Raw genomic sequence first — 26,569 nt, 5'->3', positions numbered from 1 at the left:
TATTGATAAAATAAACGGTTTTAGTAAAGAATCTGGCACTTATTAGGACTGAATAAGACTCACGATCCGAACTGGTGACGCAGTGGATGACGTAGGATTATCAAAACCCTGGATCTCAGGATGCCGACATCCAAGATGGCGGCAATTGATCATTTACAGTGTCTGAAATTTAATTAAAATTTCGTCACTGTGTGAGTTTGGAAAAAGTGGTCACAGAATATGCACAACGTCATCCATCACTCATGTATACACAGTGGAACCTCCCTTAGCCGCCACTTCTCTATTAAGGGCAATCTCTCCATAAAAGACACTAGTTTTGGTCCCAAATTTGTACTTTCCATTCATTTTGACCTCTCTTATCAGGACACCTCTCTATTAAGGACAGTTCTTTCCAGTCCCGAGGATGTCCTTAATAGAGTGGTTCTACTGTACATGCATTGCACTGAGTATCATGTTTGTAGTAAACTGTGGTTTAAAAAAAGAAAACACTGTACAAGTGTACCGTGATATACAGAAACATGTGTCAGTTGATGATTATTCTTTGTTTTGCTACCTCCTGTAGCCGGGGTCATTCCTATGTTCCCCGGTACCTATATTCCCCACAATAGGTACGTCTGATCCCGTTACCGATGTTCCCCGGTACTTATGCAATTCCCCCATATAATTTTAAGAGATGGAAGAAATACGGAGTACAGTGGTCTATCTCAATGTAAACCATGTACCCCCTCCACTCAGGTGATCGAAACTTTGCCTTGAATAGCATCCCGCGAAGTTACTATTTATAGCTCACAAGGTCATTTGCGGAATGCTATTTGACACTACATGTAATTCATCCAGGGCTTGAAACGACATCGTCAGGGATTAGTGGCGTTTTTCACTGATTGTAAGTAACTTTCTAAACGCGTTATTCGTTATTTCTGGTATGCACGAGTCCTCGCGCGAAAGACCTTTCCCGCCACCTGAGTGCACGCCGAGATCCGAGTTCACGTCACCCCGCTATAACGACGCAACGTCATTTCCATTTATGGTCGCAGTTGCGGGGTAAAGAAGCTCCATCAGCGTGGCGTCGGAACAAATCAAGCACCAAGACGTTACAGGGTAGATCCATGGCTCCTGGAAACGCCTTACTCGTTTCAAGCCTCAAAACACGTTTTGTCACTAACGCTGGCGTTACCTTAACTTGGCGTTACGAAGGAGATAACGCTATGTTCAATTAACGCAAGCGTTAGTGAACAACCGGGATGATTTACATGTAGTGTCAAATTCTCTTTCAGCTTCACTGGCTTCCAGTGCATTGTAGGTCCTGCTGAATGCCTACAAAGCACTCAATGGAACAGCTCCAAAGTGTAAAATTGACTTGGCCTTGGGACTTGGGGTCAATTTGACTGACAACCACTCAAAAAACCCCACCATAACCAAGCAAAATCATAGTGGGTTTGGGCAACACAAAGTCAGAGGCATCTCCTACATATTTCTGGCCCAAACTGATAAGGCCTAGCCAGCCTAGAATAGAAACAACTACAGAGGCCTTCTACAATTGAATTAGATTAAGTTCATCATGTCTATGTCAGAATCCAATGCATGCAATGCATGGCTTCAGCCAGCCTCCTCATCACATGACTCAAACATCATCAGACTGTTTTATTGCCCTCATTATTTAATTGGTCAATTATTATCACTTATCATGTTCACTGACATGAAACCCATTAATTCCCTTACTTTCTGTAGTAAGACTAGCCCAACACCACGCACATTAGAGTTATTTGGAGCAATTTCAGTGATAGGTATTGTTTAATACTCTAAACACAATGCAGGTTGCTGACCTACCTGCCTCACTCTGCATCACTTCCTGTGGTTCTGCCACTAGATGGCAGTGTATTTTAGGAATTGTGTATACATTGAGGATTTAACGAGACACGTGCCAAGTCGAGCATTACGTTCCACAGACCAGTGCCTCCTGTCGTCACAAATATCAACTAATACATTAGCTCTTCTCTCCATTATAAGAGAAACTCCTGTGAAGATATAGGGTTCTCTTTGGACATAATCGGTTCATTTTATCTCTCTAAAAGGAAACATTTAGATGTGTATGTACTGCATACGCTACACTGGCTCAAAGACCTTAAAATACTTGTAGAGCTTCATTCTCCGTTTGTTGTCAAGATTTCTGACAAAATATTCTGGCGAAAGTAAGTCCCCATTCCTAGTCATCAAGATAGCCGTGCCAAATCTGAATCGGTGTTTGAATGTAGTGATGATTTTCTCGCAGAACAGTAATGCCTTCGGTAATATTCCTTCCACTGGAACGCAACGAATTCGGAATAGATTAACATCAGTGATGACAGATTCACCAAACAAAACAAACAACCTATTTTGCGTTTCATAGAAGTGGCCGTATATTATTTTTCCTTTCATTGCTGGGAAGGTATAACGAATAAGTCCCTGCATCATTTCTGACTTATGGACTCCGCGAGGATAAAGTGATATGAAAACCATTCTGAGGAAACCATAGTTGCCATGAACAATTATTATTTTGGCGTCGAAAGTGTTGAAGATATATGGAGAGTCGTGCTCGATAAAGGCGGATCCGTTAACAAGTGTTCCATTTCCATTGTTCCATGTAATAGTGTACAATGTACTAACTAATTTTCTCCTCAAAAAATGGCATCGAACTATCATCATATTTTGAAAATACAACGGATAAGCATGGTTGGGGCGCTTCTTAGCAACGGCACATATACTATTTTGTGGAATTATAACCACGCCAACTACTTTAACTCGCAATGTGTAAACAAATTTGTAAGCAACTTTTTTCGGAAAGCCCATTCTTCCAACTGAACCCAAAAGAAGTATGTTCATACCATACATACGGTTGAAAATAGCCTTATATTCAATCGAAGAAGAAGCAGTAGTGTTGACAAGTTGAAAATACCCAGTTTTTCTGAGTCTGTAGACCTGTATAGCTTTCAATGTTGCATCGAGCCCAACGTTAGATTTTTTTTCATGAATGAATACCAAACAATTTGAATGCTGATCAAACTGATATGACAATTTTGCTAAAGGCTTCAAGCTGGCCACGACCGGAGGATGAAATAAAAGTTTGTAGAATCTGTACGTAATTTGTCGTGCTTCCTGAAGTTGCAAACAATGAATTCAAGCCAGGTGGTGATTGTCAACTATACGTCACATAAACCGGCTTTTTTTCCTCACCCCGGTTACGCTATGCAGGGAACCGCAATGCTCGTATGTATACAATGTATTACAATACCACTCATTATGAAGACACAAGGAATTTTTGGCGTAAATCAAACATTTAATGTACTACTTATTTATTTTGTGAAAAGTTCATGCCTTTGTCTCCATAAGAAAGGGTTTAAGTCCACCGAGAAAGATATAATTCTGTATGCGGGAGAATTTTCCGTTAGCCTTAAGAACGGAAATTCGGAGTTTCGAGGCCGGAGGCAGCTCGGTCCGATGCGGCCGGTTGGTTAGCGGCCAAACTGCCTCGTCATGATAAGCAAACTTTACTTTACTTTACCTAAGAAATCGGAAAAAGGCGGTGATACCGGTATTACCTGCCGCTGAAACATTTGATATCCCATCGTGGTCCTAACCTCCTCCTTCTCCAAACACGTTCCCTTCTTTAAGCTGATTTGACAGAGAAATCTGTCGGAGTTTGCTATCAAGGTGAACGTTGTACAGTTGGTTACAGAACAACACAGCAAAACGCAATCGAATAATGAATTCTGATTAAACTTTTGAGACGTTGGGTTAACAATTTCCCTGTCAGAAATAAGCCTTTTGAAGTGGACTTCCTTTAAGAGTTGCATTTTCCGCTTCGCTGAACTTCTAAAACCTTTTCTCCATCCGATGAAAGACCATCACATTAGAAACACACAATTTGTTTGGCGTTGCTAGACATGATAGTCCGGGAGGGGAGCAACTTTTATACAAGGCCGGGTCTATTTGGCAAGCCGCTCGCCGAACAGGCATCTTTTTTTGTCCTGTTTGGAGAGCCGCTTGCCAAACAGCACTAAAAAGCCACCCTGTTCGGCCAGCCGGGCTTGCCAAACAGGTACAAAATCTACCCTGTTTAGCGAGCTGGAGACTTTACTTTAATATTAATGAGTTCGGCTCTCAATTCAGGACAAGAAAAAGTCGCTGTTTGGTAAGCCGGGCTTGCCAAGTAGTCAGTTCCTTTATTCAAAATGCAGAACTCATGCTCATGTGTCGGCGGGAAATAGTGGTGTAAAAACCGCACTGACACTGGAGAACGTCAGGTTAAGAGTGGGTATGCATACTTATCTCTAAATCTGTTATCTATACATGGTCTTTTGTTGTTAAAAGAGATCAGAGGCCAATCGATATTGATTGACATAAATTCGATATGGGCACTTGTTTATTAAAAATAATAAATCTGTTGTACGAATTAAACGAATACTGTATACATGTATATTACAAGAATCATATTACGACAGTGTACATGCACATGTACACGAGTCCAAATAAGATCTTATTTAAGAATGCAAACACGAAAGCGAAAGCGAATTCTTAAGAAACCGTAATTAATATTATCAAATCCCACAAAGTTATTAAATCCACTTAGTGACTTTTTTGTCATCATTTAAAATGCATCATGGCCATACAGCGGGCTTCCGTACAAGGCTGCAACCAACGGGCTCCTTTGAGTCTTAGCCTTCACACAATAGCTACCTTAGCGGAAAAGCAACAAGCACCAATTTATTTCCGAGGAGACGATCGCGTTCGGGGGCTCTCACCAATGCAGGCAGCTCCGTATTCGATCGCCTAACCGTCGTAAATGACCTGGTTCATCTTGATAACTAATTTCTCAGAGCTATCCGTGCGGCCCCATGCTACATTATATCCAAGCCGTGCCTTTCTTCATCCAGACTTCTGGTCTCCCATCGGGCCTAATTCATTTGCAGTCTCCACATGGCTGCTGCCTTGGCGGATTCCCTACACGCACCAATTTATTCGCAAGTAACGGATGTCTTTAGGGACTCTCCCCAACAAAGCTCTCAACCTGAATTCGCGGTAAACTCCGCAATCGACTTGGTGAAATTTGCATGACTGATTCTTTCTGTCGGTGAGCTTGTTCTCGCCAGTGCATCAAAGCCCTGAATTTCTTTACAAGGTGTCGTACGCAGAGCACCCCCAGTGCTCCAGTTGAATTAATCGGAGTCTCCACGTGGCAGCTGGCTAAGCTTGATAACAACACGCAACAATTTATTGGCGAGGAACAACGGATGACTTCTGGGACACTCACATGCGCAAGCTCTTGATTATCGTAACCGCCGTAAATACCAATTTGTCGCGGAGAAATGGATAAATGATCAGCTCGGCCGTTAATCAAACGCGGTTGACTGACTTTTTTGGATTTGCGAAAGCTTGGTGAACCATCTACGTCCTCTCTGCTTGGCTAACACGAGGCTTCATGCAATTCTGGCCGGCCTCGTCCGCAGAAGCAATATCCTACTACCACTCATTAATGTCGGTCGCTGTTTGGCGAAAGCTAAGCAAAAAGCAATTTATCATAAAAAGAAAGATTAACAACTCGATGAGTTTGGCTGTTATATTCATCAAACTTGCTATTGTGCCTTTCCTCAATTTGAGCTGAATAAACGTACCCCTGCGATATCCTCCCTCTGCTCTGAGCAGGGCCGTATTTAGAGGGGGGCAGGGGGGCAGCTGCCCCCCCCCGTGCAATAAATGTTGAAAAAAAATTTTTCAGACAGTAATAAAAAGACAAACTAATCTTAGCCATAGCTTTACCAGCATGATAGCAGCATATGGATAGCAGATGTTATCAACTCAGGTGCAACCCTTATAATCTGACCAGTCCAGTGCCCTGACCCTAGTCTTCTATTCTGACAGAGGAGTTTCATACAAGTCATATAGTAAAATCCCTAGTCTTCTTTCTCATAAAAGTGGTCCTTTTTTAGAGTAAAAATACTATTGATTCACACTTCCAAATGCCAGGAAAATGCCATTTCAGACCTTTTATTTTCAAATTTTTCCGGGGGAGGGCCCCCAGACCCCCCCGTTCGGATGCGCCTGCGGCGCATGCAGATCGCCTTCGGCGATCTATCTTACTGCCCCCCCTGGACAAAAAAGTTAAATACGGCCTTGCTGAGTACTAGAGGACCTTTACTTGTTACCGATAAAAAGCGTTGATAGGGTTCAAGATGCTGATTATTATGCACTGTAGTGTTCAAATGCCTTCACGAACAGGACCCAGCATCTCATGGACCTGTTAGCGCCTATACGTGTGCTCTTACTCAAGTCTGCTGGTATTAAAAAGCTTCTCCCAACGCCAAAGGTCCAAATCCCGTGTTTCGGTCGGAGAGCATTCATAATAATATTCTGTATTATCCTTGGATTTGGAGCAACGTTTTGCGTATACTTCTCTTAGGGTAATGGGCCAACGGCCACTTTACTATAATCTCAATCTGGCCGCTGAGATAAGACCCGCCAGAGTTATTGGCGTCTTTCGGTGCCCACTCCCGCGGGCATAATCCCAATAGCCACATCGATACCAATGTGTCGTAGTTATAGCTTGGCCGGAGATCTACTCGATGGCACGAGAGTCGTGGTACGGGTCACTCTTCCGGCACTGCTAACATCTCAGCAACAACTCGCCACAATTTATTCTCGAGTAACGAGCAGCAACCTCCGGCAACGTATCCAACTGATCAAGTATCAGGTTCACTATCCTGTCGTAGGTGTTTTCAGACAGTAAGAGCGAGGAAAACCCAATACTAGGGAGTTTCCGCATCGCTTACGATTACGATTACGATTACGATTTCAAAGTCGTAATCGTAATACTCTCAAAACCGGCATGAACCAGAAATTTTGTTTCCGCATTCACACCAACGACTTGGTGTACTGTAGTATAGGCCCTATACGAGACGAAAGTTCTATCGACGATTTCGCTGGGGATCGCGTAGCACCAAAAATCGATGACGTCAAACACAAATCGTAATCGTAATCGTAATCGTAAGCGATGCGGAAACTCGCTACTATTTTAAAGGAGACCGTCGCATCCAGTTTTTCCCAGGTGTTGAAGTCACCTAACTCTATTTAAGTTGGTGATCTGATGGATTACCATGACTTTATTCTGTCAATTCTTCGAAAAGAACAGGCCTGGGGGCGATGGGTTTTCTGGTAGCTAAAAAAGCTTTTACTCTTGTGTCACGTCTTTTCCTACGATTTAGTAACTTTTGTTTTAAACTGGTAATCTGGGTGAGTAATCTTTGTGCCGCTGAAATGTTTTTGAGTGTTTCCTTTCTGATAGTTTTATCTCATTATCGGGAACACTGAGAAAACAAATTGCACTGAAACACTATGATATCGGGAACACTAAAAATGATACATAGGATTTATATATTTCGATCACGATAAAAAGGAGTCGAACGCCTGGTTGCGATTAGGAGTAAAAAGCAAACTTACTCTCCATTTCAAATTCCAAATCTCATGGATATCTGCGAGTTTTAGATCCAGCATTAGTTTATGTTCTTACAAGTCGTTAATGCATCTTGGCGGAAAATGGCTCAGGTTTATGCACAATCCTCGATAAAAAATAAGCTTGTGGGGACGAGGATTAGCATATGCCATACTTTATTTTTTAACCAAACAAAAACAGAGTAAAGGGACACGATAGCTTGCGTCGCGTTTTATCTCCTGAGTGATCGCCTTTCGTTTTGTTATTTATGTGGAATATCATTTGAATCCAAGCAGTTAATGATAAAAATACTAAAGATGACGTGGTTATGTAGCAGATGGATGAATATCGGTGATTACTTCTTACATAAATCACTCAGTGTGCCAGGTGTGCATAAGATAAGCCTGGTATTGTCTGATTATGTCCGAATATTAAAAATAATACGGGGTTGATCTCGGATCCTAACTTATACGTATACGGATCGAAACGTACAAAACCAGTCCGTCTTCTACATAGTTTTATCAGTATGTGGATAAGGATCCTTTATAGGTCGCTGTTCTCAGCATCCATATCATATTGAATGGTATAGGACGTATTCTGCTTCAAAACTTGTATTTCGACCTGATCTGGAAAAATACAAGCTCAAACATGCGAAAGCAGACGGGAAGTAAAAAGTTCGTGTTTTTCTGTTTGGGACTGGAACTGAATGTGGCGTTTAAATCAGTGGCACTAAGTATCTTGGTCAGTCTTCGAGCGGTTGTCTATTCTATACTTGGTGATTGTAATAGTCATTGCGATATTTTTCTGGGGAAATGTACGCATACTTTATTCTCGGTTTTAAACGACCAGCTGTTCAGTATGTGGTATGTCCAGCCCCTTTTCATTTCAACAATGAGGCGGTCATAATTTAGCCTTGCTATAGCGCTCAGGCCAATCCGGAGCATAGGCCCGCAGCGTGTAATCTTATCTTTGCCGCTTGTTGAAGAAATGGTGTCGATTACTAGTGATTGGTCAGAATATCAGAATGATGAACAGCCGGTTACGTTAAATCTGTCGATTCATTGCTGAACTAGCCAATCCAGACAGAATTCGCGTTTGAAGCAAGCCTCCATTCATGACTGAGGCGATGCAGTATTATAATCGTGGATTGGGGCATGGCCAATGGACTGGTCGCTTAAAACCGAGAATAGAGTATATGCAGTCGTAAATGAGAAGTGTCAAAGCTTCCCACGGGTGCATGAGCTAAAAAGTATTGATGCAGATATGACTCTAAATGCCATTTAGAATCTAAAATTGCTCGTTTTATTTGCGTCTAGAAAGTGACAGTGTTTTTTTATTGCTCCTGTGAACATTTACTATGACGGCTTTGAATAACACCGTGTCGCGCCATTAACTTAAAACAAGTGTTTCTTTTGTAATTCTAAAATGTGAAAGCTAAATGCGTTTTTAATGGCGTTTTGATGCTTAGGTTGAAGCAATTAAGGTGCATGGTTTGATGGTTCTGGAGTGCTTTCATAAAGATAAAGGTAAATTGACGCAGCTGCTAAATGCTCTTTCGTAATGTATCATTGACATAACACAGCAATTGACATTTAAAGCACCGTAAAAAAATGACGTGCCCGAATCGAATCTGCTGTTCATGCAGGAGGTGGCAACATGCTTCCTCCAACCAGAGTCTTCCAAAGACTCTACTCAAGCTAACACTATCATTGGCGAGGCCTTTACTGAGCAATCCTAAGCCGCACGTACACCACCTGAAAATGGACCACCAATCTTGGTTCGCGAACGAATGCCGCACCATCGAAAATCCACCAAGCGCGTACACCAGCGCCGCAGCTAGTTATAAAATCCGGCAACAGATGGCGCGCAAACAATAAGCAGAAAGCGCCGCCTGTCGCCGAACCATCTAACTAGCTAATTGCCGATCCATTAGCGCGTACACCACGACAAAGCCGAGCTTTTAACAAGCCGGGCGAATTCGCCCGGCAATTTGTATCGGCAATGGATTGCCGAACAAATTTGTCGCGGCAATGTGATGGTGTACGTGCAATTGGTCCACCGATGGTGTACGCGCAACTTTTATTATACGACATTCAGATTAGAATCTTAGAAACATCTTGTAACGAATGTAAATGCATGCACACAAACTGAACATCAAGATCTTAGCCGAGAATATCATAAGAAACGAATCGCGATGTTCGAACTGGGCATCTCCTTGCAGTGGTTGGGTATGTGATGATGATGACGATGATTTAATGACGATGATGTAGGATATATACGAGACATCCTAAATATCGCGTTTGTGTTATTCATTCGGGTGACGTCATAAATACTTCTATGGCAAATTATTGGTGCTAATCCAAACCGAACCCAATGGCAAAAAAAACATGAATACCTACATGGTACTTTTCCATTATAGACCAAGAAGACTCGTGACGTACCTTACCAGTGGCCACAAATTGTTAACAATTAACAGCCAACAATCGTCCTCGATCGCCCGCCCATCTGCGAAACGTGGGCGATCACTCTGTTTTTGCTTTTGTTTGGAAGGAATGTCTCTGCTCTAATCATTTCCCTAGAAGAATCTGTACTTTTCAAATTTCTCCACCTGCAAACGTGTTTTCCGCCCACTTAGTTTGTAATTACTTGGTACAAAAACTTAAAACCACAAAAAGTTTGATTTCTACCGTAAGGTTTTGAAAAGCATAGGCCATCAAATCGACCTCAGAGTTTCTAAAATCTTGAATAGATGGATTAAGTTGAACGTGAAGCTGCGTGTTAAACGTTACCTCGATAAATCAACGACTTCAGTTTCTGAAAGATAAAAATGGTTTCTGTAATTGCCACGGAACCTTTGTAATGAAACACTTCACACCCAGTTTTATTCCAAATGACTATTTTGTAACCATCCATTGAGGTAATGACGGAGTTTTGTATGAAGCAAGAGACAATGAATGTTTATTCCCATTTCAAACCTCAACTAGGAAACAAATATCGCGCTGAACAAGCATAATAATATAGAAATACACTGCTTTGGTAAAACCTTTTCTGTAGCCAGCTAGTATTCAGTGTATTCAGTCTAAGATGACTCCAATCATTACATGCTAGTTTTACGTTGATACAGTGCAGAGGCGGATCTCGAACTTTAGGAAATAGGGGGTATTCATATTTCAATACTTCGCGTTCAGATTCAAATATTTTTTGAAAATGTCGAAATTTCAATCTGAATTATTGATATGATCAGGACCGTGTAGCGAGCAACAGCGGTGGTTGGCCACGGAAATTTAGAGTTAATCAGACTAGTTTGAGAGAAGTTGATATTTGGACCCGTTTCAGCCAAGTTGTACCAACACGAGGTAGCACATATCCGAACCTTATTCATCACGTAATTTCTTTATATCCGTAGACCTAACGCAGCAGATATCTTTGGAACACTTGCCCCAATATGTACTTGACAGCTAAAAACATACTCGCGTCTTATTGATGGCTGGTTCCCTCCAGCCTCATGAATATTCAATTGTAGTCTTAATTGTCTCTCTAGCGTAGCAGAGTCCATCCATATAAACATGACCTCAACTTTGCAAATCCTTGGAGGCTGCAGATGTTGCATGAATCTTCAATTAGCCTTGATAATCGATTGGGCCGTTAACAAATTACCCTAATTAGTTAAGGTCGATTCGGATGTGCGTGGACAATATTGTCTTCTCAACTCATTTTTTTAACAAGTCTCCGAGCTCCCCCACTTTGTGCGGTTATTTCAACTCGACGCGTCGGAAAATAGACCTGTGTTCGTTAAAACAATGACAAAGTTTGACAATTTTTATGTCGAGAACCAAGTTGTCGGAGTGTTGGGCAAACGACGAGTGTGGTTTATACAGGAAAACCGATATTCGCGAAAAGAACAGACATAGCAACTTGTTCTCAGAGATGGGTAGCGATTTGGTGCCCGCCAAGATTGATCGCTATGACTTCGAAGGGGGCGGTGAACCGACAGTTTAGAGTTGCGATCACAGGGCAAGGAGCGATGGAATGGCGTTTTACTTGACATATAGGCACGTATTTTTATCTCTGTGTGAACCAGAGTGGATTTCAAGTAACTGAACTCACTGGCGCTCTCTACAGTCCTTTGAGGGTCGCCAGTTCTCTTCGCCTGAGGGCTGAGTCCTTACAAACCAGCACTGGGGTAACTTCTACAAGCTACGAGCTACGAGCAATTTAGTCATGGGGGAAGATGTCTTCGTCCTCCGTCAGTCTGAAAATCGACCATAAGCTTCATGAAAAACAGTCACGTTTTTGGTTAACCTTCGGGGGGAACATTTGCCCCACGTCCCTCCTCTTCAGCTGCGGCCATTGGTTTGATCGTAAGTTCCAGATATATCCATGGTTACCCTTTACTACGCCGTGATCACAAGAAAATGATCACACAATCATGACCGGGCGACTTTTCCACCAACAGTAGAAATCTAATCCATTATTATTCATCAGAGCTTGCTCACCACTGTTGAGATTGTTTGCACGATTAAGGGAAACCCTTGTTCCGTATGCTAGTTCCATAACTAATTACTAGTGGTGTATGTTGGTGACTTCAGACTCAGACTCAGAATTGGAAAAACAGATAAATGGGCTTATATCTTTTATAACATAACTAGGGAGCATTTAGACAAGGGTTATTTAAACCAAGGCTGGTGTAAAAGTGTGAAAACTGTTCTAGACGGCTGTGGCCTCACTCAAATTTGGTATACTCCCGAGGTTTTGTCCCTACGAGAACTGAAAATTGTAGTTGAACAGATAATGAGAGACCAGTGTGAACAACTATGGAGAAACGAGGTAAATAACGATTTCAGATGTATAATTTATAGAATGTTTAAACAAAACCTGAATATGGAGCCCTATGTTAAAAAATTACCATTATATCAAACGGTCAGTATTTGTAAATTTCGTACTGGATCTATAAAATTCCCAGAAACAGTAACCAGAATGTATAGAAATGAAACTGCAGAAAATATTTGTGGTCTTTGTGACCAGGTTTGTGTAAGAGACGAACTTCATTATTTTATTACGTGTCCGTATTTCCGTCACATGCGAGTAAGGTTGTTTCCAAACTTAAAAGAATTACCTCAGGTTTTTTATCATGAATTTTTCCATCGCATTATGACTAAATGTTCCCGGGTAAACTTAGACAATATTCATAGTTTTTGTAAAGAATTCATCAGCTTGGTCCACCATATGTAAATGTTAAATCATGTAACCTCTTATACCCGAAAGGGTTTTTTGGAGAGAAATAAATTATGTTATGTTATGTTATGTTATGTTATGTAGCCAGCAAGCTGATTACTCTACAGGGTGGCCCAGAATTATTTTCCCTCACACAATGAATACATAATATTGGGCAAGGGAAAACAATTCGGGGCCACCCTGTAGTGAGGATTGACAATTTGTTCGAGGGAAATCTTTGTAGTCCGGTCAACGACCTCTTCCGGCAACATCGTCAAGATTGCGATCATAGTAGAATGTAATGATCAGCTCAGCTCGGCAGGCGGCAAGATGTTAACGACGCTTTCTTATTGTGATCATTTGTTGTCTCATATCGCTCCATTACTGCCATGGCACGTTAGAAAGGTAAATCTGCGGCCACCACCCCCACCCAAACACCCCAACACCCACGCACACGCACGCACTTACACACCGTCTCCACTTTTGCAAAACCGAGGGGAATCTTTCTTGGCTGATTTCAAAATGTTGCAACACTGACATGAGGGGAAATATTTCTTGACTTGACTTGGCAGTTGTCACGAAGGCAACTTGCTAAAATAAAATGAAAAACATTTCTTTCTTTATTCAGTTAGTGCCAAGTAGTAAGTGGTAGACTGTCGGGACAGGAAAACTTGTCACCTGACAAATGTGCCGTGGCGGTAATAAATTGGCGGCTTAATCCTTCGGGAAAGCTGCGCTAGCGCCGGGCCGGGAGGTTGTATCGCCTCGCGTCAAACGCCATTAAATCACAGGAGAAATAAATTCTACATGAGGACGGTGACCTTTGTTTTTCGATGTGAAAGAATGTAACGCTTTCACGTTGTACAGAATAAAGCGCTCTGTGAGAATTTGCATCTTCTTTTCATTTTCTGCTCGCCCATTTCTTTTATTTCCATTGCATATTATTACTTGCTTGTGTAAGTACAACTTCATATTGAATGTAGGAACTGCTAGAACACGAAAGAAGTCGAGAGCAGCCAGTATACGAGTGGAGAGCTCCTACAAACTGTATCTGAAATTCATTGACATAGTTACTACAGTCAAGGAGATGATTCGTTTATATTTGAAGATGTATTGCGTAGATCTGCGCATGAAACTTAAAATAGTATACAACGGGAGATTGGTGCTCTGTTTGAAGCAGGAGTATTCAAAGAAACGACTGTGGGCGGATATCGCCTTTATTCTTGTCTCTCGTTATGCAGTCGAGTCATATGTTTCAGCTTAACTACAAAGATGATATGCTTCTTTTTATCCTAATAATAGTACTGTTGGTAGTTTTCCGTTGCAGTCTTTAGATCCAAGCGGGATGATATCTACATGAGTATTTACTAATGAAATCAACATAGTAGGCAGCTTTCGCAACCCTTACGATGAGCTTAAACGATGAAGTAATCAAATTCGTTTTTCGTCATTCGTAAGGGTTGCGAAACATTAGACAGGTTTCGCTAACTCCTACGAACGACAGCGTACAAGCTATCGTATTCTGTCGTGTCACCAAGGCGTCTACACGAGCAAATTCATTTGCTCGACACCCGTAAACCATCTTCTGTACTAAGTTTTAGGGGAATCGGGAAGAAGGTCTTTTTTAAACCGTCGATAACATATATTTACATACTTCTTTACTTACTTACTTACTTACTTACTTACTTACGGTAACTCATGGAAAGGCTTGCGAAACCTGCCTATTCTTGATGCCTATCAGCACGACGATTTCCGCAGTCGTTTAAGTCTAATCATAAAAAGCAAAGTTATTATCTTGAAATCGTGTATTGATTTATTCGCTGTTGCTGTGGTGATAATTTAAGTCACGCACAAATGTCATCTTTAGTGTTAGTTTTAGTCACATCATAATCAACACAGCGTGCTGATATATTTGGCAAGACATGAGAAAAATTCAACAATCAAACTGACTACTTTATATGTCAACTTTATCTTTCCGAATTTTCATTAAATTTTGCATCACGCAATAACCATAACAAAATACAAATGCGTTGAAAAAAGAAAGTCGACCCACAATCAATTATAAAAAGAGAAAAAAAGAAACTGAGTTGTCACTGTTTTGACTTATTTCAACATTTTTGTTTATCTGTTTTACGAAATTATAACCATCAGGTGAAATACTCACATTCGATTTTTAAACTATAACGGCGTTCTTCATCTATGCATGTCGATCAGAGATTCATACGAAGTGTGAAATTTCCATGTTAGATTTAATTAAATCTGCTGTCAAAGAAACCCAATTATACTCTTCGTGATTTTGAGATAGACATTCGTGACAACATGAGTGTCGCTGACTTTCACAACTAATCCGACAATAGTAATAAGATCAGAGTTACATTATTTGAAATCTTTTTAATGCGTTTAGGTTGTCAGTCACAGCAGCACGCATATCGAATACTTTTATGGATGGCGGTTTTTGATGAGTTTTCGGTAACACATCATCGCCAAAAGGTTTTAAGCCATTCTCCACTAAAAGTCATTACCAACCAACACGTTTATTTTCCCGAGCCGGTTGACCTATCGACCATCATAAAATGTGTTTCGTGGGAGTCTAAGAGTGTAGTTGGTATCATACTACAATAATAAAACCTAAGAGTAATGGATAGAATTATTAAAACATACACATATTAGTGAATATGATATCAAAAAGGTGAGAACAATAATTCTAAAATCCAGTGGTTGTGTTTGCTAGTACAAAAAACCTAACTTTTTCTTCAAATTTAAATGTGGTGATCTTTGACTAAAAAAACGTTATCCGAAAGGCGTTCATGATTTTAGCGTTAGCTCTCCTGATCATACAAAAAATCTTCGTGTCGAAATTTCAAGTTGTGAACAATATGAGTCTAATAGAGAAGCATCTGTCTGCGGGTAACTATTGCAACGAAGATTAAAATTGAGTTTTTTTCACGTTTCAATATACGAAGACACATTTGTTTTGAAGAAAAAACGTTATCTGATACGAAAAGCGTTCATGATTTTTGCATAAGCTCCCCTAATCATACAAAAAATCATCGTGTCGAACATTCAAGTTGTGAAAGGATCCCATTAGGAGCATCTGCCAGTGTATTTATTGCAACGAATTGGAAGATTAAAAATATCTTTCATCAATTCAATTTCAGCCTTCTTCGCTTCAATTTACACGACCCATTGTTTTAGAATGTCATTCAAAAGGCGTTAAAGAAACAAGGTTAGCACTCCGAATCATACAAGAAAAAAGAAACGATTCGGAATCACATTCGCAACATCTGTCTCAACATAACGATTGCAACGAAGTTTTAATTGCGCCTCTCCCGGTTCAATTTACAACTTCGTCTAAGCAATTTTCTACACGCAGCTGGCTATATTGATAGATTAATGGAAATGGTGACATTCGCGCTCCAATCTTATTCCCAATTTACAAGCAATTCATTGCGTATTTCAAACATACGTTGGGTTGTTAATGGATAAGGGAACACGAATTGCTGCAGGCTACGAGCATGATTCTTGATTTATTTAATCGCGGATGAAACCACTAGAACTTCTTGCACCGAATTATTGATTGCAATTCGAGAAAATTTCTAAAAAGATATGACATTTTTACGATTTTATTTTGGGAACTACAACATTTCGTCCAATTTCTCTAATAAGAATTCGCAGAGTGCATGGTTGTATTGGGAAACATGGTATGTGGAGAATGGGAACTAACACCACTGGTCCACAAGTCCGCAAGGAAACAGCCTTGATACGCAGCCTTGGACTCTCAATCATTACACCTTGCCATGGCCACGCATTGGCAGACGATAACAACCATGCTTTGATCACCCTCATCACATTCCCATCATGGCGTATTGGCCTTCGCCGTCGTTCCCAATTAACTGACGGAATGATAATTACTGGCGAGCATTCGGAAGGAAATCGAAAACGCAGCGTCGATATGCCGCGTTAAACATGTTAAAGTGAGTGCTTCCCGACACTCAGTTTGTTCTTCACCTGTTTCGTGGTGACCATTGTTCCGAAAATGTCTGTCGTTTTTCCAGTTTTAATTTGTTTCCGTCCTTTAATAGTAGAAATGCGTTCGGGTAACGTTTCCCATCGCCTGAGTTCACCCAATGTCGGACCTTACTCGGATAACACGACGCCAGTTCCGTCGTAGTGCCTGGGTAAAGGGGATCGACATCAAGATGCCGTATCTTCGCTAATGCGTCGATTCGCACATCGATGATCGCTGCACGGAGCGCACTTGCGCCCAGTCTGTATTGAAATCGGAATTATTCGAAAGACTCTTGATAGTACTAACTAAAACGAGAAAACTCTTTCCTACAACATAGCGGGATACTTTTTCAGGAGAATTGAATTGGGTTTTTTTCCTCAAATCCATGACAAGCAAGAGTTGAAGATTCATATCAAAGTACATGTATTCACCTTACAGCGTACGGTATCCATAAAACGTGTTTTATGGCTTTTCCCGATGATGCAAAGGCTTTTTAAAACCCGGTCTATACAATATTAAAGAATGAATGTTGCGCCGTTCTGTGAGCAGATTTATCATAATGCAACTCTTCTGACGTACACGTAAGCGTCATCATGAAGAGTCCTCCATAAATGTCTTGAGCAGGTGTAAATGCGGTAGTCGCCAAGCTAAATGTCATTAACGGAGTATTTTTCATCATGTGCATGGATGTCCTCCGTATTGTAAACCTTTAACTTTACGCTGGCGTTCAACTTTCGTGGATTTTCGAATGGCAAAGTTTCGCCAAAATAAAAATTGCGAAAATTTATTTTTTGACTGGAAAGCGCAAAGAAATGTCGCAATCAGCCAAACTAAAAATCGTGAAATTCATTGCTTTTGAGATGATTCTTTTGCGAACTCGGAAAGTATAGACAGTAGCGAGATTTGCGGAATACAGTATCGTAGAGATAATGCCTCTAAATACATTTTCCCGGTTGGTAATGACATAGTTTTTACCATACCTCGTTTGTTGTATATCCAAGAGTAAAATAAAAATAGAGAATAGAAAAATGTCACAGTAAAAGGAAGAGAAGCAGGCGTACTGCCGTGATGCCGGTAATGGCAGATGTGCGCTATTTTGATTTATTTTTATACCTCAGTCCATGCAGGAAAGAAACATGTCAAACGCTCATACCCAAACTCCATCCGGCGTATTTTTCCTATCCACGACTACACGTTTTAAATCGAAAATGCATCATGGGCTTATCCCAATACGGGAGTGGGAGGTACCTTTATCAGATAAATAAGGCAAAGCCTCTCTTCCCGGCAATTTTCCAAAACATCATAGATGTTGATTTGTACTATAAACAGCATCAATTAAAACTCTTTGACGCCGGCAGCTGTCACGTCTGACGCTTTATGTATAGGCTTGTTAAATGTCGACGTATTGACTTATGAATTAGCAGAAGTTTCAAGCGTGTAGTGCTTGCGGGGACATGTGTAACACTAATTAGGTATCGTCAACATTAAAGTAACATGCAAATAACATTAACAGTGACAGTCCCGTGCTTGGATTTACACTTGATGGTAGTTCAGCCGGCGTCGCTAGCGGTGACAGCAGTAAGAGTACACGATATGACATTTAAATAGCATCTTTATCATCGTTCTTCAGCATATTAAACATTATGTAATTCTGTAAAAACAGTAGTTCCGGTGACATTTCCGTCCAATAGTCTTGATTTAAGCCGATTCTTGCGGATAAATTCCCCAGGGTACCAAGTCAGCAGCCTGCTCTCTTACAGAATTAATTTCATTAGGAAATAACATGGTTATGTGAGTTCGTGCGTTGCCTCTTCCATTGCCATGCAACACCAATCGGGGAATTATTCTATGACGTTGTCATAATGACAACCAATCACACGTCAGTGTTTTCATAGTGCAGGGCCTGCCAGATGCGATATTTTTGGTTGAGTGCTTCGCTCAGTATAACACAGCAAAGGTGGGCGTACATTTATTTACCATGTATGTGAAGACATAAGAATATCATCGCCTTGAGTCTTTAACACTTCTGTACACACGCTTTGCAATAATTGCATGATTATTATTGGATGTTTCCTTGAATGTGTTGACAGTCTTACGTCAACGGCAACGCGATGCCATTATATAGGGACAAACCATGACGCAAGTGACACCATCGGTTTAAGAAGTAGTGCGCAGTAAAAAATGGTTTCGGTGATACTTCCGTACAAGAACCTTGATGAAGTAGTCCGCCACATGCCAACTCACGCATTACATTACCCCGGCATTGGCCGATCAGCGCCACCCGTAGGGCGTGATGGTATTAGGCTATGATGTAAGCCGACCCATCTTTCAGAAAAAGACAAATTCTAAATAAACATTTCAACCTGAATTTATTAGATGTTGTTTTTATCAATTCTTGCCACCCACGAATAAAATTTCTCATTCCAAACACGTTCAAATAATATGACTCCACAAATCATGGTAAAAATGCACTGCACCGTGATTAAATCAAAATTAAATCAGTCTCGATAGGATTAAAGTTTTAATCAAACGAAATTCAATCAAGGTTATTTCTAATTCGCAGTGAGTTACGAGGTCCCAAGACCGTGACTTCATTAAAAACTTCCATATATCAGCCAATGTTTTCACATGTGAACGCCCAATCGGCTGTTTCAAGTCAGTTCTAATGTAAACAACACGATGCACGCCCTGCTATAACTATAACTATAAACAGCCAAATTTTCGAGGGCGTTTTAGTTTTGCTACATGTAATTTCGCGAATAGGATCGGTTCGCGATAACAAAAGTCCAAAAAATATTTTTGGTAGGAAAGATCAGGAAACACAAGAAGAAATTTCGAAGTCGACCTAAACCATATCGTGAAAGGTCAACCTTTTTGGAAATTTTCGCGAATTGCAAAAATGAATAGGCGCGATCTTTTTCAGGTTTACAGTAATCTGGTGCCACTTACATGGCGAAATGTTATGTTCGGTACTGGTAGCGGTGACACTTGCATGGCGAAAGGCTTATGATCGATGGCTTAGAAGCAAGGATTAGGAATGAACGAAATTTTCTTCCATAAATCAGTCATTCATTGCAATTCACTGGGATAAGTGCTACCAGCAATCGCCAAATGGATCCTCAGGCAGGGTGCCGCAAAAAAATGTGTAAACTTTCCTACCTTTTATTCCTCGGTTCATTCCATCCAACATCGTCTCCATATTCTTTTTATCCCGAATCGCATTCGTATCCAATTCCTTGATTACAATACTGAACCCCACCTCTGCCAAACGAATGAATGTCTCCCTGCACAAACCTATCATAGGTTCCTTATTTTCAGTCAAGATCAGCAAATGTCCCCATTCGAAATACTTAAGAACAGACATCAATGCATTTGCATTGCTTGTATCCGATGGCGATGTACTTGCGAAGCCATTTCCATTTGAGCAACTTGAGGATATCATGGGCACGATTTTGTTTGGGAATTTATTGTATGTTCGACAAATGAAGTAGTTTCTGTACTCTAAAATAGCTGTTAAAGATTTATTGCTAAAACTTGCTGACATCTTGTCAACTGTTGACGTTATATCACAGGAAATGTACATCACATAATCCAAGGAGATATCAGGGTATATTTTATTTGCCTCCGAGAGTGAGTAATCCATAGTTTGCTTGTAATCTCGATAGAGGCCGCCACCGCAGTCTTCCGGAGCAAAGATGGCGGCGTTGAACAGCGACTTCGCCAAGGATACCCGACAGGATCCCGCCAAAAGAAAGATCAAGAATAATAATCTCATGTAATAGATAATGATTCCAGAGAAATAAATGCGCTTTGTATGAACGTATCTTGAATTCCTATCACTTCGAAACGAAGTATCAAGTCCTTGACCACACCTTGGACTCCAATCTGACGCATCTAAGTCCCCTACGCCTGCGCAGGATAAACGATTCAGTAATCCTCTCCATTTTCTCCAAAAACCCGCACTGACACCGGCGGACAAAGTCCACGCGCCTGCACATGGCCCTCTCACGCTGCTCCTGCCCGTGTCCAACCCGAATTCACCCCTTTCCTGAGTTCGTGGGGGTGACCAGCCCTGAAACAGCCAGCCAAGGCCGCCGCGATGACGATGTTCACATTTGGTCTTCATCTGGACACATCATACCAGCATCTGAAGCAACCCGGCTGACTTTCGATACTGTTCTCGCCTGAAGCCTGAAAGAACAAGACGCAGACGACAAGATTATGGATTGAAACATGAGCGTACGAATCTCAAAATGAGTTTCGAGACCTACAATCAATGTGCTGTAAGCAATGTAGTCGCAGCCCGCGCAGTGGTTCCGTCTCAAATGCAACCCACTACGGATCGAAACTTTGGCGAAACAAGCATATTTTATACCGAAGGGAATATCGGCCTTGGCGGACGAGTCGAACGAGAAAGCATTCTTATCAGAAATGAACCTCTACCTCAAATGTCGCGCCGAATGTTCTATACATTTTAACATTCTATAGGACGTGCCATCTGAGAATCCAAACACGGACATTTTACTTGATCACCCAACAAAAAATCATGTTCTTAATCAGATGTCACAATAATTCCTCATTATTTACAAAATATCACTCGAGTGCGATGAAAACTGATCCCGAAAAAGATATCAATCTTCCTTCCATTTCATATCGTATTCCAAAACGATCAATCAATCCTTCTGGTGCCTTCAATTGTCTTGTTTCGACACGTGACTAATCATTTGTTTTGACACGTGACAAATCGAAAAGCAATTGGATGTTTGATCGGTACGCCTTTTTTCCAAGTTCTGATCAATGGGACTCTTGAGAATGCATTAAAAATCGCACTTTAGATTGCTAAGTCTATATTTACCCCCAACTTTTCCGTCTTACAACCCAACAGAACAATCAATCATGATATTTTATTTTTGCGTTCAGGGTAATAGCAACCTGAATAAAAACGGCAAACAACGACTGTTCAAGTGAGTATTGCTCAGTATCTGCACTTAGTTTGACAATTTGCATACTCACATCAACAACAGTGTAAAATGTGACCCGTCACAGCAAAACCAGGCGCATGTCGCTCTGACCTTGGCAGGTTGAGACGGACTGTTCATTCATTTCTCTATTGTATGCTTTTTGTGAAATATGAGCACATCAATTTCTTCCATTATCTCCTGGTGTCATTAAGGCTCATCTTCTGTGCGACATGCACCTGGTTTTGCTGTGATGGGTCACAAATATATCCACCTTCAGTTACCTTTAAAGAAATAACATTACATGTGCCAGGCAGGTCAGATGAAGGTCTCGAAGTTATCGGTGGGGGTCTCTTCTGTCTCACTGTACGTTGTACATCCAAACTATTCGTGCTTATACGAGGACAATAGCTATAAGGACATTGGGTGATATGAATAAAGACTAGCAAATGCTTTTACTTCAATATTAATTGTGTACAGAAAGGCCTAGTGTAAATGTACATGGAGTTTTAGATAAAAGCATTTGCTGGTCTTATTCATATCACTCAATATCTATTCCCGAATCAAACACGATCTAGTCCCTTAGCTGTGGAAATTAATGAACAAAACTCGCTTGAATATTTTTACTATTTGTTATGATGACAACCATTCGACCTCCAAGTCCCAGCTTATAGTCCCCCTTAAGTCGACGATAACTCCGAATTGACTGAAAGAGAAGACCACTGATTTATATTCCTGTCACCACGTCTACTTGATATCTGTAGATTACTGTTGAAATTGCATTAAGGCCGCTACGCAAAATCAGGAAAGGCTTGGATTTGTATTTATGCATGCTCAGGCATGAACTCTTTCATCAAGCCACTGCCCAGACGTCTGGTCATCAACATCATTACAGGGTGAGTGTAATTATATGTACCTGAATGACACCGACAACCCACCGCGACAAAACCCATTGTTGCCGCGACCATCTATGCATTTTCTGGTTTCGCGCGGCGGCCACTTAATACAATTGCTACAGTATCATTATGTCTGTCATTATGGAAAATGTATCAAAGCTAAAAATGATATTTTTTTAAGGAAGTGACTATTTGGCAAGCCCGACTTACCAAACAGCGACTTTTTCTTGTCCTGAATGGAGAGCCGAACTCATTAATATTAAAGTAAAGTCTCCTGCTCGCCAAACAGGGTAGATTTTTTACCTGTTTGGCAAGCCCGGCTGGCCGAACAGGGTGGCTTTTTAGTGCTGTTTGGCAAGCGGCTCTCCAAACAGGACAAAAAAGATGCCTGTTCGGCGAGCGGCTTGCCAAATAGACCCGGCCATTTTTGAAACTCTTCTCATGGTAGAAAGCTGAAACTTGTTAATTGGCTGCCCATCCCTACGACCTGTGGACTGACATGTCTCTAATTTCTAACATGAATCTTAATTTTCCTCAAAATATTTGCTCACAACTAGTATTAACCAGATAACATCAGCACGCCCATGCCTACATGGGCTAAAAGACCGAAATCGCATTGTAAAGGGAAATGAGGTACCAACAAATTACCCGGATCCATTATCATTGATCTTCTGTGTTATTACGCACACGTATTAAACTCTGCCTGATCTCAAATATCCGCTTACAACTGCTAACCAGGAATATCAGCTCTGCTATCAGCCGAACCAATCTCGTTGTGAACTAAATGTATTTGCCAAGCCATTCAACCGGGAATAGGAGAGGTCGCCATGATTTGTCTCTGCTCTTGTCGAGATCGTTCTCTTTAGGCCGTTAAGAGGAAGGAACACATGTCAAGCTCTGGCCGCTATGGGAGCTCAAGAGCTGCTGTGACCTAATCAACTGATTTATCGTTGATTAAATGGGTAAGCTCGAGAAAACGCTGCCATCGCCGGGAGTATCTTTGGTAGGGTCTGATGCTTCTGTCAGAATGGTTGAAAAAGCTTCGAGCTGGCAATGCCGGCAACGCGGAAACTGTACAACGTTCGCGCGCTCGTGATTCTGGCACATATCTGCTGTCTCTTGATTATTTATGCTTATTGCCAATATCATAAAAATTGTTGACATTTGCAACTAGATTGGAAAAGGCTCGTTATACAAGAAATCTGACCAATTTTGTAATGAAAGAATACTATTCGATGTTATTGTAGAACAGAATTATCCGCCTACTTATCAAAAGAGGAAGCTACTTTTCTGCGGCGTTTTACGTCAGTCTGTCTTAACATGAGTTGAGACTTTACTGAATAGGCCTATAGTATGGCTACGCACTGTGACATCATGTCTATATCTAGATTTATATAACTGTGAATCTGTGAATATGTTTTACGTCAGTATCGGTTTTTTAAACAGCATCTCGACGAATCTCTAGGTTGCAGGAAAAATACATTTTGTGAACGTCACAAAATGTAGCAAGGAAGATTTTTCGACGCCATTGATTGATTGAAAGCCACAAAGCTGAATCCTCTACCTACAAAGCTGATGATAGAGCTCTTAAAGCTTTCCACGATCAAATTTGATGTTTCTCTGAAGCATATATAGCGCCAGGTGCGTGGTTCAAATCAAAATTGCATCTTAATTTGCTGAAAGAAGGCTTTTTGACTGCCTCAAGCCGGTTATTGAATCTGATTCCCCGACTCCTGATTCAAATTTAATTCCATTTGATAGAAACAAATTGATAGTGAATTAAGATTAAACTGATGTTGTTTCCATTAAAAGCTGTCACTGTGTTCTCTTCAATGTACCAGTAAGCCAGTTGATATGACTTATCGGAAATGTTTAGGACGGAGTGGATTAAACTGACAGACGGAATCAGCGTATGTGGTTTTCTGTTTTGTGTTGGTTTCCTTACAAGAAGAGGAGCGAGCGGCAGGCCAAGAGCTCGCATTTTGCTGATGTTGCGAACACCTCTTTTGTCCGCCGCCAGTCTGAAATTCGGCCGAAATCTGCTCGGCATACGAAATTTTCGTGAGCCTTTGGGGGCATTTTTCCCTCCATGCCCCCCCCCCTCCCCATCCCTAGCTATAGTGTACGGCGGCCTTACGGGCAAAAGCTTTTGCATCCTTATCCAGTCGCTAATTATTTCGATCAGCATGATCCCGATTTCGGCAACTTCTCTGAGTAATTCCTGATCGAATTTAGTCACGGGAGACGGAGTTTGCCCTTCCTGTCGAAATGAAACATTTGTGTGAAAGAGGCGTCATTCGCGAAATTTAATTAGGAAACAACACGTACCAACTTAAGAAGTTTGATAAACCAATAAAAAAACTGGACATGAACTTTTCACCTATTCGTAAACTAAGGATAATTTCTCCCTTCACAAATTTGGCGTAGGCATCAGCAATAATGCACACATCAGCACTCTCTGAAAACCCCATTACAAAAGAGTCCTTGAAACCCCGTTTTCATCACAACAACCACGCCAAAATTAGACGTTGTTGATTTCCTATAGTAATGGTGGTAAAAAGTAAATGGAATCACGCGTTTTCAGCGCCAATCAGCCAATCAGCCAACTACGGAAGCGAAGGCAACTGCCATTAGTCATATTTTTGCACACGTTTCTTCATTGCTCTGGTACGGCGACTGGGAACTGACATCACACGATTTACTTTTTTTGACATGAATTTTCTTGAAATATCTCGATCGACTGATTTATTACCTCGATCTATTTGAGGAAACTGAACTTGTCGGACCAACAGCACGGTCGAGTAATAAAAATACTCTAGTTTCACTCACCTGAGACCGCTAGAGTCTCAGATGTAGAGCTCTACATCCGTAGTCGGACGCGAGCTTATCTTCACCCCGGTTTACACAAATTAGTGTTGCCTAGAAAAAAATGATATTTCACAAAGTTTTGCATGGATTAGTATGGCATGTATGACGTTCTCTGAACAGAATTTATGGGGACTGGCTGTCTGTACACTGATGACAAGTCAAATTTAAAAAAATGTTCAGCCACACTAAAAGCATAAGCTAAAATCTGTCATAACAGATTAGCAATAAATATCTTACAATAATCAAATTTGACAGTTCCTTTACATGCATTAGATGACGTTTTTTGATGCCGGTGACGAGATGATGAAAATTGGTATACGACACCTTATAGTGAAAGAAAATCTATCAATTTCAAGCTTGTGAGGGTGGCTTTTTTAGCTACATGTAACGCTGGCGTTTGTCGTGAAAATTTGGCGTTTCACATGTACAGTATTTGATCTATACACGAAGTCATAAGTAGTTTTAATTACTTTTATACTCCGCTGTACATATACCGGATATTAGATTAAAAAAGCTGGCCATCCAAGAAGGATATTGACTTTTCGTTGATTAGTTACTGAGAGTTTGTCTGAGTAACCGAATCAATTACAGCTTTCTCCGCCTTGGCTGCAGTTTCCCTTGCAAGAGAACTAACCAGGTCGGCGAATGCTTTTTACGCAAGAACGGCAAAACGAAACTGATCGCTCGGTCTACCAACATCGCAAATAGTCCATATCAATTTTACCAAGTATTGCCGGAGAATTTTTGAAATGAAAGACCACATTATTAGAGTATGATTTGAGAAACCAATTATTGGTATCACCGACATCTGATCAAATAGCAATCTTTAGACAAAATAGTCACTGGGGCAAGCATATTTTTTTCTTGTTCACAAACATAACCTCATATTGATGGTAACCATCTACCGACATCGCAAATGGCCCATATCAATTTGGCAACCTCGACGGCGAAATATCCAGGAAAAGATAGGTTGGCACGATGCTATGAGGAACCGGGAGGCTAGCGACATGTAGACATACTGACACCGCGAGCTATCACTAGCATTAGACAACGGGAGCCATGACAAAACAAATTATGGGAGCATGTTCTTGAGCCGAATTATATACAGAGTTACCGAATTCAATCTAAAAAAACACAAAAGAAAGAAGATTTCTGTTTGTGG

The 26,569-nt window shown here is 41.0% G+C and overlaps 1 protein-coding gene across 1 annotated transcript in view; it reads right to left on the bottom strand.

The window, feature by feature from the left end:
• LOC135494379 (uncharacterized) overlaps positions 1-26,569 on the bottom strand; it is a 104,654-nt gene that overhangs the window by 59,762 nt on the left and 18,323 nt on the right. The window contains exon 2 of the mRNA XM_064782298.1: positions 19,845-20,876. Coding sequence (XP_064638368.1) covers positions 19,845-20,811 — 967 coding nt within the window. The 5' untranslated portion in view covers positions 20,812-20,876. The remainder of the gene's footprint in view (positions 1-19,844; positions 20,877-26,569) is intronic.

The sequence above is a fragment of the Lineus longissimus genome, chromosome 10, assembly GCF_910592395.1.
Source record: "Lineus longissimus chromosome 10, tnLinLong1.2, whole genome shotgun sequence".
Classification (NCBI taxonomy): domain Eukaryota; kingdom Metazoa; phylum Nemertea; class Pilidiophora; order Heteronemertea; family Lineidae; genus Lineus; species Lineus longissimus.
Note: the sequence above shows the minus strand (reverse complement) of the source record. Positions and strands in the feature narration are given on the sequence as shown.